The sequence below is a fragment of the Oncorhynchus nerka genome, linkage group LG1, assembly GCF_034236695.1.
Source record: "Oncorhynchus nerka isolate Pitt River linkage group LG1, Oner_Uvic_2.0, whole genome shotgun sequence".
Taxonomy (NCBI): domain Eukaryota; kingdom Metazoa; phylum Chordata; class Actinopteri; order Salmoniformes; family Salmonidae; genus Oncorhynchus; species Oncorhynchus nerka.
Window position 1 is genome coordinate 11552231 of NC_088396.1, and position 20013 is coordinate 11572243.

At 43.2% G+C, this 20013-nt stretch overlaps 2 protein-coding genes across 3 annotated transcripts in view; one reads left to right on the plus strand and one right to left on the minus strand.

The window, feature by feature from the left end:
• LOC115139459 (kalirin-like) overlaps window positions 1-17111 on the minus strand; it is a 275127-nt gene extending 258016 nt beyond the window's left edge. The window contains exon 1 of the mRNA XM_029677004.2: window positions 16497-17111. Coding sequence (XP_029532864.1) covers window positions 16497-16563 — 67 coding nt within the window. The 5' untranslated portion in view covers window positions 16564-17111. The remainder of the gene's footprint in view (window positions 1-16496) is intronic.
• Window positions 17112-17977: 866 nt separating this feature from the next.
• LOC115130771 (ropporin-1-like) lies at window positions 17978-19963 on the plus strand. Of its 2 annotated transcripts, XM_029662216.2 has the most exons (6): window positions 17978-18039; window positions 18730-18840; window positions 18968-19070; window positions 19202-19363; window positions 19581-19762; window positions 19857-19963. In XM_029662216.2, the coding sequence occupies exons 2-6, from the start codon at window positions 18740-18742 to the stop codon at window positions 19930-19932; spliced, it is 624 nt and encodes a 207-aa protein (XP_029518076.2). In that variant the 5' UTR covers window positions 17978-18039; window positions 18730-18739; the 3' UTR covers window positions 19933-19963. The 2 variants fall into 2 exon arrangements, with proteins under 2 accessions (XP_029518076.2, XP_064875504.1); XM_065019432.1 differs by lacking the exon at window positions 17978-18039 and having other exon boundaries at window positions 18695-18840.
• Window positions 19964-20013: the final 50 nt, after the last annotated feature.

Sequence of the window (20013 nt, forward strand, 5' to 3'; positions counted from 1 at the left end):
AGTTGGGCTTTCGTTGTAATCAAGTTTCGGGCCCAGGCCGGGCCAGCTAGCCCTGGGGAGTCATCAACATGACCCTGCTCAGGCCAAGATACACAGCAGCGGACCAGCTGAGCTGAGGGGCTGAATAAGCCTGGGTCGGTCTGGGCCGGGACCGGGGCCGTATACACTAAACAGACAGGAGCCCGGTAAGAACTGAGTGTGTGTCCACAATGGCACCCTATTCCCTACATAGTGCACTACTTCAGACCAAAAGTGGCACACTGTGTAGGGAATAGGGTGCCTTTTGGGACGCATAACCAAGACACGATGGAAACGGTACGCAGAACAAATGTAGTTTGCCTTGCGAAGAAGCTAATGGACATTGATATTTGAAAAAGTCCTCATCTGTAGAGGGAAACCAGTTAAAAGTAGTTCTGCATAAGAAAACCAATGTGTTGAGGGAATTTGTCAGTCTGAGGTGGTGAAAGAATAAAGTATTTTGTTTGCTTTAGCCTCGCTGGTTTGTTACGTTTTGAGAAAGATGTTGTATTTGTTTCATCAGTCGGCTTCCACTGCCAGTCACACTTCATCACAAGCGGGTCTTTCCATGTTACTTCGGCTATGGGTGTGAACATTTAAACGCTAAAAGTTTAAAACGAAGTTGGGATCCTTCAATTTGTTCCGTTTTTTCTTCTCCACACAATATTAAAATCACAGTGCAGTTAATCGCAAAACACATTTTTACATGTTATAACCTAAATAGACGATAGGCTGCAATGGCTGGGGAAAGTTGTGTCATTTAAATAAAACCAGAGAGCGAGAGGGAAGCGTTTGGCTACTTCGGTGAATTTGCAAGTCATGCAAGACAGGACATAGCAAGATGCAGATTACCAAGACATATGGTTCTGCCTGCCCCTCTTTCTCCATTTCGCTGACCTGTCTGCACTTCCTCTTTGCTAATGATGCCAGTGTGTGTTCAGTCTTCGGTCCGTAGGGTGTAGAATATCCTAGGCTATTCATGGCACCGATGTCACTGGGATACAGAGGCATCTCCGGGCCAGTCTTGTGAGCATGAGGTACTTTATGTTGCTGAGTGGGAGGGAGTGTTTTTGTCTCATAATATGAAATTACAGTAGGCTACCGTATCCGTATCGATGACCTTTTGAGACATAATGGAATGTGACCCTTTCTAGCACCTCGACTATGGTATGTTTGTTTGTCTGTTACGGTAGGCTTCACAACGGCTTTTTAAATGCCAACACAAAACCATCCCTGGACATATGAACAGGCATTTTACTTGTCTGTAAAGGAATGCCCGCTTCCGAAGCGGGGCTAACGTCCATCACTAGGCAGCCAGAACTGTCAATCAAATAATCTTGAGCTTCAGTGCCCAGCCTTCCTTCTGCCCGTGCACAGACCACTCTCTCCTTAACAAGTACTTTAAAGTTTGTGAAATACAGTGGGATTGGCGTGGGATGTAGGGGGGGGGGGGGGGGGGGTCAATAGGTGTCTTTTGATTATTTCTTTGGATTCTAACTCATTGTTAGAAAAAATGGAAATGGAATGGAAATGGCTAATTCGGGTGCTACCAATTAGCTTATTTTCTCAGATATCAAATTATATTTCAACAAAATGTTTCAGGAATGCTAATCTGATCTGTTTCTAACTACAGAGAGGATTTCAGAACAATCTGACATGGTGAGTGTCACAATCCTCTTTCTTGTGCTTTTTGAGGTGGAACAACCCAAGCATGGTTACTCATTTTAGGCCTAAACTATACTCTGCCATACTCTCCTGGGTTCCCACGTGTTAGAGACACATTCAGGGTAACTCTGTAGGTGAAAAGAACTGCACTGTAACACTTTACGTTCACCCGTCTACCTGTGTAGTAATGCTGTATTTACGACAGTAACAGCATAGCACTTCAGCATGGATACTAAAGTACTATGCTGTTACTGCTGTTACTATGCTGCTACAGCTGTGGTGTGTACTACTTGATGTGTATACTATTGGTGTGTCGCCTGTTACAGTTATCAGAGAGCTTACAAAGATGTAAGAGGGAGAGGCGGTTGCTCAAAAAGGCATTTTACTGGCATCACTTCCTGTAGGATCTCTATTGGGCGCCTCTTACACCCTGTTCACATCCTTTTTCTCCTCAATCGTCCCTGCTCCAGTTACAGTGAAATATTGTGTTGGAAAAGTGTTAAGGGAACCATCTTTCCATTGACAGTGTGATTCTGGCTCTCTGGCTCTCTCTTCCCCTTATTTGACATAACTAGGGCTTTTTGGGTGCATGCTGACACCAGACCAATCTTGTGGGACGTGTGCTGAACACCACTTTTTAACAGGCTATTTATGAACAGGTCTTAACTGCTGGCATCATAAGGCCTTTTAGTTAGCCCATCTCGACACAGAGTCGTTAAGACAATAGGACAATAGGACAACTTTTATGTGCAACAGCCCTCAGCTCCATTTTTGTTACGGAGATGAATCATCAGAGAGAAACAAGGTGACAGAGGTGATGCTGCAGGGGCATCTTTAATACAGAGGCTTAATAAGAGGCAGACAGACAGTGGTGCCTTGTAGTCGTCCAGTCCAGCCAGCCTCGTGTTTTGCCCCAAATGGCACCCTATTCCCTAAGTAGTGCACCACTTTTAACCAGGGCCCATAAGGCTCCGGTCAGAAGTAGTGGACTATATCAGGAAATAGGGTGCCATTTAGGGTGCCATTTGGGACGCAGACCCGGCATAAAGCAGAGGAGGAATACAGTAAGTTGACTGGAGGAGAGCAGAGCAAGAGATGATGAAAAATTCATGAGTGCTCTCCAGTTCCATCCCATGCGACCTTGTGGCTGACAGTGAGTCAGGGCTGAGTGCTCAGAGAGGAGGGAGGTCAGGGGCTAAGGCACACAGACACACACGTACACAAATACCCCCTCACTCACGCACACACAAATTGCACATGAACGCACTCACACACACACACACACACATCTGTGGACAGGACAGGGAATGAAGATAAGGGGGGGGGGGATCTGAAGGAGGAGAACAATAAAACAGGAGACTGTTCGAGCTTTCCCTTGAAATGACTAACTCTCTCATATCCATTTCATTTTCTCGTTATATCATGGCTATTACCCCCGGAGACTCCTGCAGACAGATATAGACACTGGCGTCAGAGGGGGTCTCAAAAGCAATGTCTTCATCACAAGGCAAAACAACAGAACATTGAGACTCTGCTGAGTCTCCTCACCACTCCTTTCAATCCCTTGTTCTTGGCAGAGAGAGAGGCGGATAGAAGGACGGAGGATTGAAGGAGTGGTTTCCCTATGGGCATGTGTAAGCGCCAGTCCGAACCGAGAGAAAGTCAATAGAAAATCCTCCAATAGTAATGCTCTGGTTTACATGCTTTCCTTCCCTGTGGACTCCTGATGTGGAGCGGTGTTTGAGAGTGTAATCTCTCTCTTTGACACACATACGCACGCACGTGCAGCACCACACACACACACACACTAGCCGGCTCCTCTCCCTGCTTAACTCTGCCATTGTAGGCCCTTAACACGCAGGCAGCCACTTGGGACCCAGCCATCCAACTATCATCCTCACATTACTGCTATGAGTAGCTAATTTGACTTTCAGGTGGCAGCGCCGTACTTGACCCCCATGTAATTAGTTACCACCGACTCCCTGAGCCCACCAATTAACCACTGCCATTTAGGGTTGCACATTTTCGAAACGTTCCGTGGGAATTAACGGGAATATATGCAAATTAATATTAACACCGTTTAAAGGTAGATGTTTTTTGCATTGCATATATTTACCATATCATATGGAGACAGAAACATAAACATATGACTTTTTACCTAGACATAATTGCAAATGATTAAATCCTTCCAATATACATTTTTACAACTATTTAGTTACGAATTGAACTTGAATCAAACGAGTTGACTCTTCACATGGGATGACTTCACTGAACAACCAAAGAAAGTAAATATTGAATGATCCTCAATGATCCATCACATCTCCCAAAAACTTTTTAAAAGTACATCTGTAAAATGATAGTCTAGAAACTAAAGGGGAACGAGGCTCAGATCCACAAAGTCCCTTCCACCAGGTGGCTGATGAGATGTTGGCACGACTGCCATATCAAACATGATGACAACACCACCCCAACAGGTGTTGCTGAGCAGCATCAATGTGGTGCTCTTATTCTTCTCACTTTGCTTGGTGAAGTAGATTGCTGCTATAACTTGATGACTCTTCACATACCTAACCATTTGCTTGGCTCTCTCCAATGTTTGGCTATCTCCATTGTTTTCAGTGCCATGGTGTCCTTGAGGAGCAGAGTCAATGCATGAGCAGCACAGCCAATGGGTGTGATGTGAGCGTAGGACTCCTCCACTTTAGACCAAGCAGCCTTCATGTTCACAGCATTGTCTGTCACCAGTGCAAATGCCTTCTAAGGTCCAAGGACATTGATGACAGCCTTCATCTCATATGCATTGTAGAGACCGGCGTGTCTGTTGTCCCTTGTGTCTGTGCTCTTGTAGAATACTGGTTGAGGGGTGGAGATGATGTAGTTCATTATTCCTTGCCCACAAACTTTTGAACACCCATCAGAGATGATTGCAATACAGTCTGCTTTCTCTATGATTTGCTTGACCTTAACTTGAACTCTGCTGAACTCTGCGTCTAGCAAATGAGTAGATAAAGCATGTCTGGTTGGAGGGGTGTATGCTGGGCGAAGAACATTCAGAAATCTCTTCCAATACACATTGCCGGTGAGCATCAGAGGTCAGCCAGTTGCATATACAGCTCAAGCAAGACATTCATCAGCATTTCTCTGACTACGTTCCTCCATTAAGTCAAAAAAGCTTCTGATTCCAGGAGCACCATGAGCTGTTGCTATTGATAAAGTGTCTGATTCATCCTTTGTATGCTATTTATGTCAGTTGTCTTATAGGGAGATAAATCTACAGTGATGCAAACTAGTGAGGGCCCAAAAAGGTGCCACTTTTTTGTTGTTGCACTGAAACATGCAAAAACATCCCTGCTAGTGGGAAATGCAGGTTATAACTAATTATACAACAAAGAATATGATCTACACAGGTATTCGCAAACTGGCATTCGCAAAGGGGTACACACAATGCCGTTGGGGGTACGCCAAATAGTAAGTAGTAAGACATGTATAAAAGCAACAGGTACCATTAATAAGAAGGGGCTAGAAGCTACAAAGTGGCTAGGACAGGCAAGCCCCATACTATTGTGGAGGACTTAATTCTTCCTGCTGCCGCGGATATGGCTGGTACAATGCTGGGGGTAAAGGCCCAAAAAACTATACAGACAATACCTTCATTAAACACCACTGTTTCAACGACGTATCAGTGACATGGCAGGAGATGTTTTGAAACAATTACTGCTTCACAATACAAGTCAGGTAATTCTATGCGTTATAGCTGGATGAGTCAACAGACGTGGCGGGCTTGGCACAGTTCCTGGTATATGTCTGTTATGTTTATGGGGGTTCAATTAAGGAAGACATCCTCTTCTGCAAACCACTGGAAACCAGGACAACAGGAGAATATCTTTTTAAAGTACAGGGCAGCTTTGTGACATCAAATGGACTTTGGTGGTCAAGATGTGTTGGTATCTGCACTGATGGCGCAAAAGCCTTGACAGGGAGACACAGTGGAGTGGTAACGCGTGTGCAAGCTGTTGCTCCCAACGCCACTTGGGTACACTGCAGCATCCACTGAGAGGCTCTTGCTGCCAAGGGAATGCCTGACAGCTTGAAAGACATTTTGGACACTACAGTGAAAATGGTTAACTTTGTTAAAGCAATGCCCCTGAACTCTTGTGGATTTTGTGTACTTTGCAATGTTATGGGCAGCGACCATGTAATGCTTTTACAACATACAGAAGTGCGCTGGTTATCAAGGGGCAAAGTATTGACACGTTTTTTAAATTTGAAAGACAAGCTTAAAGTTTTCTTTACTGACATTATTTTCACTTGTCTGACCGCTTACATGATGACGAGTTTTTCACACGACTGGCCTACCTGGGTGATGTTTTTTCGCCTGAATGATGTGAATCTAGGATTACAGGGACTCTCCGCAACTATATTCAGTGTGCGGGACAAAACTGAGGCTATGATTAAGAAGTTTGAGCTCTTCTCTGTCTGCATTAACAAGGACAACACACAGGTATTTCCATCATTGTATGATTTTTTGTGTGCAAATTAACTCAAGCTTACAGACAATGTCAAATGTGATAAAGCGAAGCACCTGAGTGACTTGGGTGCGCAATCACGCAGGTACTTTCCCTAAACGGATGACAAACAACTGGATTCGTTATCCCTTTCATGCCCTGCCTCCAGTCCACTTACCGATATCTGAACAAGAGAGCCTCATCAAAATTGCAACAAGCGGTTCTGTGAAAATTTAATTGAATCAGAAGCTACTGACAGATTTCTGGATTAGGCTGCGCTCAGAGTATCCTGCCTTGGCAAATCGCACTGTTAAGACACCCTTTGCAACCACGTACCTATGTGAGAGTGGATTCTCGGCCCTCACTAGCATGAAAACTAAATACAGGCACAGACTGTGAGTGGGAAATGATTTAAGACTGAGACTCTCTCCAATACAACCCAACATTGCAGCGTCATGTGCATCCTTTCAAGCACACCCTTCTCATTAACCTGTGGTCAGTTATTCACAATTGTCGATGAAAAAATAAGGTTTTATATGTAAGATGGCTAAAAATGATAGACTATCTGTGCCCTGGTCCTATAAGAGCTCTTTGTCACTTCCCACGAGCCGGGTTGTGACAAAAACGCACACTCATTCTTACTTTTAATAAATGTATTGTATAGTGTGTGTGTGGCAGGCTTACAATGATGGCAAAAAACAACATTTGAGAGTGCGCTGACCCCGGTGCTGGAAGGGGTACGCAGCTGGAGGTTGAATGTTTGACGGGGTACGGGACTATAAAAAGTTTGGGAACCACTGATCTACATGATCAGTCTCTGTGTGTAAAATAAAAAGTGGTTAATGTGAACTTAACTTACAGCTAAAAAATGTAAAGAAATAAATTCAATGTTATTTGTTGCCTAGACTTTACTGCAAATGACACTCAAGTCTTGAGAAAAAAAAACAGTTTGCCATAACCACCTTTATAATAGAATGCTTGTGACCACACACATCTAAATATTGCTCTTGGGGAAAAAAAACATCTTAAAGTACAAATAGAATGAAACAAACAGCAATTCTATTTTTGCTCTATTATAGTGGCCACTATAGTAGACATCAATCAAGTGCACAAGGCTACATGTGTGCAAAAATAACGTTACATGAGTAAAACATGTAATAACACCCGCTCACTCACACACAAGTGTCACTGTCAAGTTCAACAGAACAAAAGCAATATATTTGGGCTACACAGCACATTATTACCTTGTACACTTGTATTACCTAGTGGTGTGGGGGCTGTGCTTTGGCAAAGTGGGTGGGGTTATATCCTTCCTGTTTGGCCCTGTCCGGGGGTGTCCTCGGATGGGGCCACAGTGTCTCCTGACCCCTCCTGTCTCAGCCTCCATTATTTATGCTGCAGTAGTTTATGTGTCGGGGGGCTGGGGTCAGTTTGTTATATCTGGAGTACTTCTCCTGTCCTATTCGGTGTCCTGTGTGAATCTAAGTGTGCGTTCTCTAATTCTCTCCTTCTCTCTTTCTTTCTTTCTCTCTCTCGGAGGACCTGAGCCCTAGGACCATGCCCCAGGACTACCTGACATGATGACTCCTTGCTGTCCCCGGTCCACCTGGCCATGCTGCTGTTCCAGTTTCAACTGACCTGAGCCCTAGGACCATGCCCCAGGACTACCTGCATGATGACTCCTTGCTGTCCCCAGTCCACCTGGCCATGCTGCTGCTCCAGTTTCAACTGTTCTGCCTTATTATTATTCGACCATGCTGGTCATTTATGAATATTTGAACATCTTGGCCATGTTCTGTTATAATCTCCACCCGGCACAGCCAGAAGAGGACTGGCCACCCCACATAGCCTGGTTCCTCTCTAGGTTTCTTCCTAGGTTTTGGCCTTTCTAGGGAGTTTTTCCTAGCCACCGTGCTTCTACACCTGCATTGCTTGCTGTTTGGGGTTTTAGGCTGGGTTTCTGTACAGCACTTTGAGATATCAGCTGATGTACGAAGGGCTATATAAATACATTTGATTTTATTTGATTTACACTTTCTGCCTTTGTACGCATAATTGATCTCTTTCAGGCAGAGAGTATATCTGGAATACCCCTTTTTATCCACTGTATTGAAAAAGTGAGAGAGGGAACGTGTGTGGTGTTCCTTTCAACTCTATAGTGGCATCCAGCATAAGCCAGGCCCAGCTCCAGCTACACTTGATCCCTGAATCCACAAGCAATGCCTCATTTTCACCTAATTCTCTCATTCTGAAAATAAACCACAGACTGTAGAAGGAAAACATTAGTTCACAGATAGTAGTTAGTTTGTTAGCTAGTTACTCACAGATTGCCGGGGTCCAGTAAGCAACTAACGCTTTATAACTTGAGGAACGGCAAGGAGTCCTATAAGCTACCAGTTGATACTATAGTGAATTGGTTAGGGTTACTAATGTTAGCTCATCTGATGTTGTAGCATTAGCTAGCCATCGTTTAGCAGTCTGACTTTATTAGCCAGCTAATTTTCACACCATAAACCCAACTGACTATCCTACCGATCCTCGATTTCGGCGATGTCATCTACAAAATGGCTTCCAACACTCTACTCAGCAAACTGGATGCAGTCTATCATAGTGCCATCCGTTTTGTCACCAAAGCACCTTATACCACCCACCACTGCGACTTGTATGCTCTAGTCGGCTGGCCCTCGCTACATATTCGTCGCCAGACCCACTGGCTCCAGGTCATCTACAAGTCCATGCTAGGTAAAGCTCCGCCTTATCTCAGTTCACTGGTCACGATGGCAACACCCATCCGTAGCACACGCTCCAGCAGGTGTATCTCACTGATCATCCCTAAAGCCAACACCTCATTTGGCCGCCTTTCGTTCCAGTACTCTGCTGCCTGTGACTGGAATGAACTGCAAAAATCGCTGAAGTTGGAGACTTTTATCTCCCTCACCAACTTCAAACATCAGCTATCCGAGCAGCTAACCGATCGCTGCAGCTGTACATAGTCTATTGGTAAATAGCCCACCCATTTTCACCTACCTCATCCCCATACTGTTTTTATACTGTTTTTTTATTTTATTTATTTATTTACCTTTCTGCTCTTTTGCACACCAATATCTCTACCTGTACATGACCATCTGATCATTTATCACCCCAGTGTTAATCTGCAAAATTGTATTATTCGCCTACCTCCTCATGCCTTTTGCACACATTGTATATAGACTGCCCATTTTTTTTTTTTTTTCTTCTTTTTTTTTTTTTTTTTTTCTACTGTGTTATTGACTTGTTAATTGCTTACTCCATGTGTAACTCTGTGTTGTCTGTTCACATTGCTATGCTTTATCTTGGCCAGGTCGCAGTTGCAAATGAGAACTTGTTCTCAACTAGCCTACCTGGTTAAATAAAGGTGAAATAAAAATAAAATAAATAAAAATAAAAATTATTTGATCAGTTAAGTTGGCTAATGTTGCCCAACATTTCTCTGGCTAGCTAACAGAGAATTCGATCCAGCTAGCGAGACACTTAACAATTCCAAACAATACTTGTTCCTCCACACTTTCTCCCTCACCTCAAACTTTCATTCAGGGGATGTGCTGCTTATCGTTCAGGGGATGTGCTGATGTAACTGGCAAACTGCCATTCCACTCTCCGCTGTCTTTCCAGAGCGCACGCTGATGCTGTAACTAGCAAATTGGTTGTCTATTCTCTCTTCAGTCGCGTGCTGCATTCTGTTGTTATGTGAACAATTGGCTGAGCCTTGGATACAGCCAGGATTGCTCCAAACGCACATCCCTCATTCGCGTACAGCCCGTAGTATGTCCCCTCTCCCAAACTTTTCTCATCGGATCTACACGAATCACGTAGGTCACCTATTTTGGATTCAAAATGCAGAATTTCGCCAAAAGGTGACTAGTTTGCATCCCTGAATCTAGAAAAAAAATACCTGAACATAGCATCTCTACCTTGCACAAATACAGCAATGTCTGTCACACTCACTTGCTCAGCAAACTGCAGACTGGAACGATGTTGCAAATTCGCTAGGAAGAGCGCAAGCTCAAACCAGACAGACACATTTCTCAAATTGATGTATTAAACGATTGGCGGTCGATTTTTAAAAAATGTTCACGGCCATTCTGTCACAGGTTCCGTTTATGTGGTTGTTGTTCCCTTGAGTTACCGCTGAAGGGCACCCTTGCCTTGTGTTCCAGTTTCCAGGTTACCCTAATTATTACTTATTGGTTTCACCTGGTTTTGATTACTTTCTTAGTTCACCTGGTTGCCTTGCTAATTAGGTACCTCTGTTGCTTGTATCTGTGCTTAGGTCTTATTTTTAGTGCACTCTTGTGCTGTTGCCTTGTTTTTGTCAAGACTTTAAGTAAAGAGGTGAATTTACCTTTACCTCTGCTTGCTGTGTTTCTCTGTGACTTGGTTCAAGTTCGTACAAAGATCACCGCAACACATTGGTTTTCCATAATTGTCAGTATAGGATTAGAAAATGGCCAGTCCCCTTACCTACCCCTCTTAAAAACAGCACTATTTAGGCCTCTCACATCATGCTAAAATCTGATGGCTACAGCTGGCAACTATTTGGTTGTAACCCGTAAGCTTTTTTCAAGCTTACCCTATCAGGTATGCTTTCCATCTTCAATCTCAGAGGCCTCGCTATATTTCCCATCTAGAGTTTACGAAATGCTTGAGAGTTCATGGACAAGAGGGGGGAAATAAAGGAATAGGCCTATCCACTTGAGTGGATATAAAATATATTAAACTAGGCGGCAAAGATGGGGTGAGCAGGTGGTCTAAGCTGGTTGCCGTGGCTACATCGCAAATAGAACCCTATTCCTGATTAGGGATGTGACAAATGCAAAAAATATATATTAGCGTTTAAAAACAGCCATTTTTTTCAGTGTTTATTTAAATGATACATGAATCCACAATGCAGATATGGTTCTGCATATGACAGCTAGGGAGCAATGCAGTTCCATCTACCGAAGTCATGGCTATCAGACAGAGCTCACCTTACTGCTGTCCCCCAACCCCAGACGTTGGGGCGGCCAGTAGCCTAGTGGTTAGAGCATTGGGCCATTAACCGAAAGGTTGCTGGATCGAATCCCTGAGCTGACAAGGTAAAACATCTGTTGTTCTGCCCCTGAACAAGGCAGTTGTTCCCCAGTAGGCTGTCAATGTAAATAAGAATTTGTTCAATTTAAATAAATGAAAAACCATTGACATCAACACTGTGATTTTCAAAACTCCGCCCCTTCTTTCTTGTGAAGAGCTGCTGCCAGCAATGGTTTGGATCTCAGCATTTCTCCCTTTCAAATGGTGAAGCATTACACTTGTACTGCCACTGTAGTTCAATTCCAGCTCACAAAGTTTGCACCTTTTCATTTAAACTTCTCAAAGTATTGCCTTACAGGACTTCGCTGCTGTCGCCTCCCTGCCTCAGTCTTTGCCATTGTTACAACTGTTAATGCGGAGCACTTTATATCTGTGGCTAGGGTTGAAATTAAATTCTCTGGTTTTCCCAAAATCCCGGTTGAAGACTTCTAGAATCAGGAGAGAATAAGCAGAGAATCCAGAATCCGCCAACCAAGATTTCTGGAAATTAGTGCACTATGGAGTAGGGTGCCTTTACATCACAGGTCAGAGTGGAGTCCCAAGCACCCATGTCATCTAAAGTACAGACACCGATTCCTTAATAGTGTACTCTAAAAGTGTAATAAACCTTTTATAAAATCCCATAACCATACATATCTAGATTAGCCTGTACATTAATTCATTCAACACAAATGTAGAGATATTACAGCACCAATTATGTTGAGATTTGTTAAGGATTTAGTCAATCCTGTAAATTCCCAGCAGAAATGGATAACAGTCTCTGTGACCGTGAGATGTAACACTTTACTGTCATCATCACAGGTTTTATTAGACATACTGAAACGACAAGACTGAAATGACTGCTGCAATGACTGGTTCAAATTGTGCAGTAGCACATGTATTAAATATGACAAGGAAATATTATGCAGGAAAACAAAAATGAAAGCCTCTAAAACCAGCCACTCCTGATTAACAATCAGGCAGAAGAAAACGTCAACTACTGTTATGTCTTTAGACTCTTTATCAGACAGAATAAACACAGATGCTGTCCTTAGGGAACTGCTTCGACTGCTTTGTCAATTTCTCTAAAAGCCTTTATATTCCAGCAGTAGCGATCTGCTAATAAGGTCTCCCTCCGTTACCCTCTCAGACTAACCAACCAGACCGCCCTCAATAACACACATGCAGCATATGGTTCGACATGAGCAGTGACGAGCCTGCTGCTTTTATGAGTGGGGGACATCCCTCTTTCTGCCTATCCCTCCTCCACGTCAGATCATGACTCAATAATCCTCACAAATCTTCTCTCACTCTCTCTATTATCCTAGTGGTTTACGTCGGCTAATTAGCCATCTGCCACCCTGGTGGCGCGGTGCAGTATAGACTGAGCCTGGTGCTTCTGGCTGGCTGGCTGGCCGCCCGAGGGGAGAGGGTCGGGGAGAGAGGGTTCAGTATACACCCATTGTTCCGGCTGACAGTGGGGGCATCGGAGACCCCCGCCCCCTAGTCTACCCATGAAGCACAGCCACCATTAACTACTGGGGCCAGGCCAGTCAGTCAGTGTGGTACCACTACCAGGAGGAGGGGGCTGCCCGGCGATGTAGTACCCAGGCCAGGGCTAGTCACGGTGGAGTGGAACCTGCCTGTCTGTCGGTCTGCCTCTCAGACTGCAGGGACACCATGACTCCATTCAGTTAGCGGTGTTTCATTCCCTTTCACAGATTCTCTTTCATGTGCCAGGATCACAACACCCTGGCCTGCATTGTTTATGTTTGGTCAGAGCAGATGTGCCGTTTTGTAAGTAGGTCTATACTGTCTCAATTGTCAATGCATGACCTGGCAAAATAGGCACTACAATGAGGTAGACTATACATTAAATTACCATTGTAACAATCATGTAATAATGATCTGTTACTTTTAATTGTATGGGCCTATTACCAAGGGGGAAATGAAGTGAAAACATAACAAAGCAAAGCGAGCCGTGTGAATTAACGTCAATATTTGTCCTGACACTGGGGAGCCAATTACACCGAGGTGTTTTTATGTGATGTTTTACGTGCATGTGATGCGCCACGCATGAATCAGGTGACTGAATGCATGGAGTGCCTCATCTGCAGTGCCATGATATTACCCAACAAAGTGGAGCTATCCAAATCAAATCAAATGTTATGGGTCACATACACATATTTAGCAGATGTTATTGCAGGTGTAGCAAAATGCTTGTGTTCCTAGCTCCAACAGTGCAGTAGTATCTAACAATTCACAACAATACAAACAAATCTAAAAGTAAAATAATGGAATTAAGAAATGTATAAGTATTAGATTGAGCAATGACAGACTGGCATTGACTAAAATACAGTAGAATAAAATATAGTATATACATATGAAATTAGTAAAGCAGTACGTAAACATTATTAAAGTGACTAGTGTTCCATTACTAAGGTGGCCAGTGATTCCAAGTCTATGTATACAGGACAGCAGCCTCTAAGGTGCAGGGCGGCATAACGGTCAACCTTAGCTTTTAAACTAAGTAAAAAAGCATCGCCCCTCACCAAACTCAGCTCAGATAATAAGCATCAGAACCTAAGCCTAACCGTCCAGTCCAGGCAGCCTTTGTGTCATTGAGAGCATCCCAAATGGCAGCCTATTGCCTACATAGGTAGTGCACTATATAGGGAATCGGGTGCCATTTGGGACACAAGCACTGGCTCCCTGAGGGAGCAGGTCCTATATCACATGGTGAAGTGGAAAATGAAAAAGGTCCTGGGGGCACCAGGGTCAACCAGCTGCCCTAGCAGATTTGAGCAAGCTGTGTGACTACACACACACACTACACCCCACTCTCATATTTAGCACCAACACACTGGCCAGGGCTTTTAACAATGAATAGAGCTAACTGTCTACAACGCCCAATAGCCACTAAGGAATTGTGTAAATATAATTTGGGTTTTATAACACAAATACAAAATGTAGGTCTAGTTGTGTTATCAATTCATTTGGTTAATAAGCCTACTTCATATTCACAATGTCGGGAAGGTCCAATCAGCTAAAGTAGCCCCTTTCAACCCAGCTGCTCTGGGTTTTTTTTTCTCAGCTTGACTTATTTCTGGCAGACTGAAATGCTAAAGCAAATCAAATACTAATCCACGAGTTTGCCTCTGTCAATCTTCAGAAATTATTATCCGGACTGATGATGGCCCTCGCTCTGCTAGGGAACTACTTAAAAGCCAAGAGCAGCAGCCAAAATTACCCAGCAAAGTGATTGCCATGGCTACCAATTACATATAATCAAAAAGGCAGACGGAGGGAGAAATACAGTTCTACACAGCCCTCTGATTACTTTGTGAGCCTGAAGAGGAAAAGACCTATGTCATGTACACAAGAAAATGCTTCGACTCGGAATCCACTTTACAAAGAGGGGTGAATTAAAGTTCGCATTCGAGGTTAATCTACCTCTAAGCTCCCGAATAAGCAGGCCTGGAGTCTCCTGTGAGGCCCGGGACATAAACCCACTTCAAGTGCTCTTTCAGCCGGCCGTTGTGAATGGATTACTACTCATTCAGCCACATAATGTCTTTCTCTCGCACGGTAAACACCCACTCCTAGTTGGTGCTGTGGTTGAGTGGGACCGGGCAAGGGGCCTTTCATGGTTTATGGTCTCTCCCCCTGCCTGCCTGCCCCCAGGGTAGGGCCTGCCATGTTGTATCAATACAACTATCAATGATAGATCGTAGATGGAGAAACAGGAGCAGATGTCCTCTTTTGGTCTCCACTGTACCACCACAGCAAAGTCATATTCCTCGCCAGTGGCTTTTACAGATCTCGCCATCTGGGAGTCATTTCAAATCCATCTTAGTGTAGAAGAAGAAAAAGCCAGCGCTGCTGTAGTGTGGTTCTGCAGACCTTGACACCAAAGGCAGAATGTATCTGGGCCCGGGGCGCCACTTTTCCCCCAGCTTGTGTTTTGTCCCACTTCCTGGTTCTTATCTGCTCTCCACCTACAGTGGAGGATGCCTGATAAGATTATGCTCCAGTTACAATGAGGATGCTTTGCATAAAAACAGTAAGAGCCTTTCCAGTATGACCTCCCTCTGAGGAAAGAGGAAGGGAGCTCCTACTCTCATTCTAACTGACTTACAAAAAAGGAGGGAACACAGTCAGACAGCCACAACTAAAAGAATATGGCACCCTATTCCCTTTATAGTGCACTACTTCACCCTATTCCACTACCTTTGACCAGTGTATTCCCTATAGTGCACTACATTTGACCAAAGCCAAGGCCCTGGAAAAACTTTGTGCATTATTTAGGGAATAGGGGGACCATTTGGGATGTAGACCTACTCTTTTGCCCGGCCCTAATAACCGCTTATCCCACTAATTAAGCTGTAAATGGAGATACATATCTACTTCGTAGTGGGTGCGTGGCGGCAGAGCTGGGTGTGATTCCCATGCACTAGACTAGAGTGAGATGGAGAGGCAGGGTGTGTCCCCCCTTCTCCAGTAGAGCAGGCAGAATGTGTGCGACACACACACACGGCAGACTGCTCAAGGATACACATTGTGTAGAGGCACTAAACATGAGCAGTGTCAGACGGCTAGGGTTGTCCCTGAGAAACTGCCTTTCCACTGTGATGGGAGTCCCCCACTGACGGATACAGGCACCCATTAAGCAGTCCAGGGTGTGTATACTCTACTTTATGAATGGCATAATATCATCTTCACTTCCCCTGATGCCAAGTGTTTACTAACACATACTGTATCTCTGTCTGTGTGTCTGTGTGTGTGTGTGTGTGTGTGTGTGTGTGTGTGTGTGTGTGTGTGTGTGTGTGTATGTGGTGTGTGTGTGTGTGTATAAGTCATTAGTTCACGGTCCTGCAATAAGAGTGTATGAGGGTAAATATCCAACAAAAGCAAGTGTCCTTTATACACTTTCCACCCCCAATACAGCCTAATTGAACATTCATATATAAAATATGACATAATTTTACAGATTTCCTCCATTCAATGCTTACGGAATGTAAATGAATACCAATGACTGTGAAAACCACACTCTTTGGACTGGTAACTAAGCCGAGGAACTCACAGAAACCAAGTGTGGCTATGAATGAGATGGAAGTGCCATAGGTTCAACACAATAGCCTACCCCAAACAACACTGGATGTCTCAAAACGTTTCACTTCACAGAGTGAAATGGTTTCAAATACTGTACTTTCATCCTACCGGTTTTGAAAAACGCATCCGTATCGGAATCATTTGGACCCTCCTCGGCTCCTTCAGCTGAATTCATGTTTTCTCCTTGAGGATGTCAGAGACAATGTAGCGCAAAATATATCCAGTGATTACTATAACCAAATCAGTGCACGAGCTTCTTCATGTTCTTGAGTTCTTTGTCACAGCTGTTCGCTTTCCAGTCGTAGGTTCCCGTCCTTGTTACAAGCTCCAAGGAGCAGGGCTGTATTTTGCGCTCTATTGTTTAAAACTCTACCTCCTCCTCTCGCAGCCCCGGCGCCACAAAAGGAAGCCAAGGCGCGTGTGACACAATTGAAGATACCGTAAGATTGCAAATGGGTTGTTCTACTGGCAAAACAACGGATGTATTATAAACGCCACACGTCTTGAGTATAATACAGCCGGAGCAGATGTAGCCTACAAAGACAAGGCATCAGCATGTGGTTGCATTAGAACGGTTTCTTGGCAGTTAATTCTAGTGATGTCACGAAATCTGCATAATGGTACTGGTCTGGCTATATAAAAAAAAGCATCAACATGATTTTACATCTGTACGTTTTCAGGAGAAAAAAATCGCATAATAGCAGGCTAATATTCCAACAAATTAATTGTATTCTTATTGATTGTAAAATTCACTAAACGCGCAGATACAAGCAGTATCATCAGGGGTGTATTCCTAACAATAGCTCAGAATCGGACCCCTCCGCACCCTCCTCCGCCCCTAAACACACGCCCCCTAAACAAACCCCTTTCCCTAAACAGGTAATTGCTGGTGAGTAAAGTGCTCGCTGTAGAGAAAGTTTACACAAGATGCCATGTAATTAAATATATCTACTTTCTACAAACCTATGTTTTTTTAGCGGGGGGGGACAATCACAAAATTAAAAATTACCCTGCTAAGGATCATGACTAGAAAAAAACGATTTGTTAATCGATTGGACAACCCCTCTCGCTCCCTTCATCCAATGAGTTAACAAGACCACGTCCTGCTATTCAAATGCACCATTATTGGTCCCGCTGATGCCCTCTATCGAGATATATGTCATAATAGGCCTAATTGGGAGGAAATTCGATATGGGAGCACATGGGAACAATCCCAAAAGTAATTCTATGACATTTAGTAGCCTGATTCTTGTCAGCAGTTTCCGGTGGATTTGAATTAAGTATTTGTGTAGCTTTCCCAAAACATGAAAGAAGATTAAAGTTAAGGTTCGCTGTTGATATTTCATTAGGCTTATTAAAATCATAAATGGATCGCATTCAATGTGGCACTGTGATCACGCTGTTGTCTGTCAGCTCGATATAGAAAGCTAAACATTACCCTCTAGTGGTAGCCTGGTGTTTTCTGTTGACCACCAACAACGTGAGACAGCGCAATTAAACCTAAACGTCACAAGAACGTCACGCTAGCGGCGTTACTTGGCTACCTACCTGGCAGGTATTCGTTTAAAAATAAACATATTAAACAGAAACGGAGAGGAGTAGGCTATACTAGATGTGTTTTCTTTCTTGGGATAGAGCTAAAAGAGTTTAAGTAAGTTTAAAAAATCTTATTTATTATTTATGTTGGAATTCATACCTATGTTTAAAAAACATGCCTGTGCTCACTGGCAGAAAAACATGTTGGATTGTTACCACTAAAGCTAATGGTTAGTCCTAAACAAAACATTAAAATAAAAAAAAATGGGGCTTAATGTTACATTTTCTATCAAGGCAAACTTGAAAAACAGTGGGATGAACTTCTTGATAAAAAAAAAACCCACTTGATTTACTTGGCATTTCGATAGAAATATGTAAAAACAGCATGACAAACCAATTCATCCGGGCATCAGGATTTTTTGAATGGTGACATGGGGGCTCGAAAATCACTATTAGGGTGCAACAAATAACAATCAAAAACATGTAACATAATTAAATTAAATGACAGCCTAATGAAATGTTATAGGGGTGTGAACATAAATTATAAGAATAAAGAAAAGAAAAACAGAAAAAGTTAGCTATATAGCTATATATAGTATATATATAGTAGATGAAAAAACATTGATAAAATGCCTCTCTCTCTCTCTCTCTCTCTCTCTCTCTCTCTCTCTCTCTCTCTCTCTCTCTCTCTCTCTCTCTCTCTCTCTCTCTCTCCTCTCTCCTCTCTCCTCTCTCTCAGAACACCTTTAGGACCCTTTGTGTTCCCAGACATGTCTAGGCCTAATTCAAGTGGAAGTGGATGCAGTCACACTGGAATGAGTGTTCATATTCCACAAGAGTTGCCAGACTTTTTGCTGCAGTTCACCAAAGATGCCATCAGAGCTCAGCCAGAGGATATTATTGAGTATTCCACTGCGTGAGTTAAAAAAACACTTGAAGGAGCAGATGCTTCTTTGTATTCCAGCATTTCACTGTATGCACCACATTTGATTGTAAACACACAGTGAGGAGGTTTCAAAGCCCATACTATTTCGTTTGTGTAGGTACTTCACAGCTATGGTGAAAGGACAGCCTTTTTCAGTGAAGCCAAATCCTGAAACCAAACTGGAACTGACAAATGAGATATTGGGAATTCTACATTCCCAGGTATAATATCTCAGGTCTTTTCTTGATGTATGATTTGAGTACACTTGCAGTTAACAAATTGTCATGATGCCGAATCAAGCAACACAGGTTAGGCCAACTAACCTGGAGTCCTTTTCAAATCTATCTCCCAGTTATCTGAAAGGGAGACCGTTAGAAAGTTGGAGATTGGGCTCATATGGAAAAGTTTGAATATGCCAGAGAATACCTTGAACCACATCCTTTCAATGGGAAAGTTTGGTGAAGAAATTGAATGGAATAAATTCCTTGCTTCATGCTGCAGTTATCATGGAAAGGTACATCATATTTACTAAATATAAATGCATTCAACATGTAATTATTTTTATGTCATTTCATTGTAGAATGTGCATCTCTCACATTACCAATGAAGTATGTCTCCCTTGAAAAAGAGGACTTCTGAGCTCAATGGGACTTCCTAGTTAAATAAAGGTTAAATTAAAAAAGTACACTATATTCAAAAGAAAGTCAACCTCTTAGTCCATCTCTTGACAGAATGTCAAAGATGCCTTGACTCAGGCCTGCTACATAATGAACTGCGATTCCAACTGTAAGCCTCCAGATGCATGTGTGTCCTTTGAAACCTTCCGGTTTCTCTACACCTACCTGGCAGTTGGGAATGAGAACATCTCACAGTCGCAGATTGACAGAGTTCTCAGCTATCTGCAAAAGAGAGCGTGAGTACAAAGCATTTATGACACCTCGATAGATAGGGTTTGAAGATGATAAATTATTCTTTTATTTTCTCTGTACCTGTTTTGTTTCTCACAGGATCTCGAACAACGGTGTGGTAAAAGTATCAGACTTCATCAACAATCGCAAATTGCGTCTGGATCCAACTAACTGATTCATCTTTACAGGCTGTCAATCAGGTCCCATTGTAGTGGAAATAAATATGATTATATTTAACTTAGACTCAAAGTAGTAT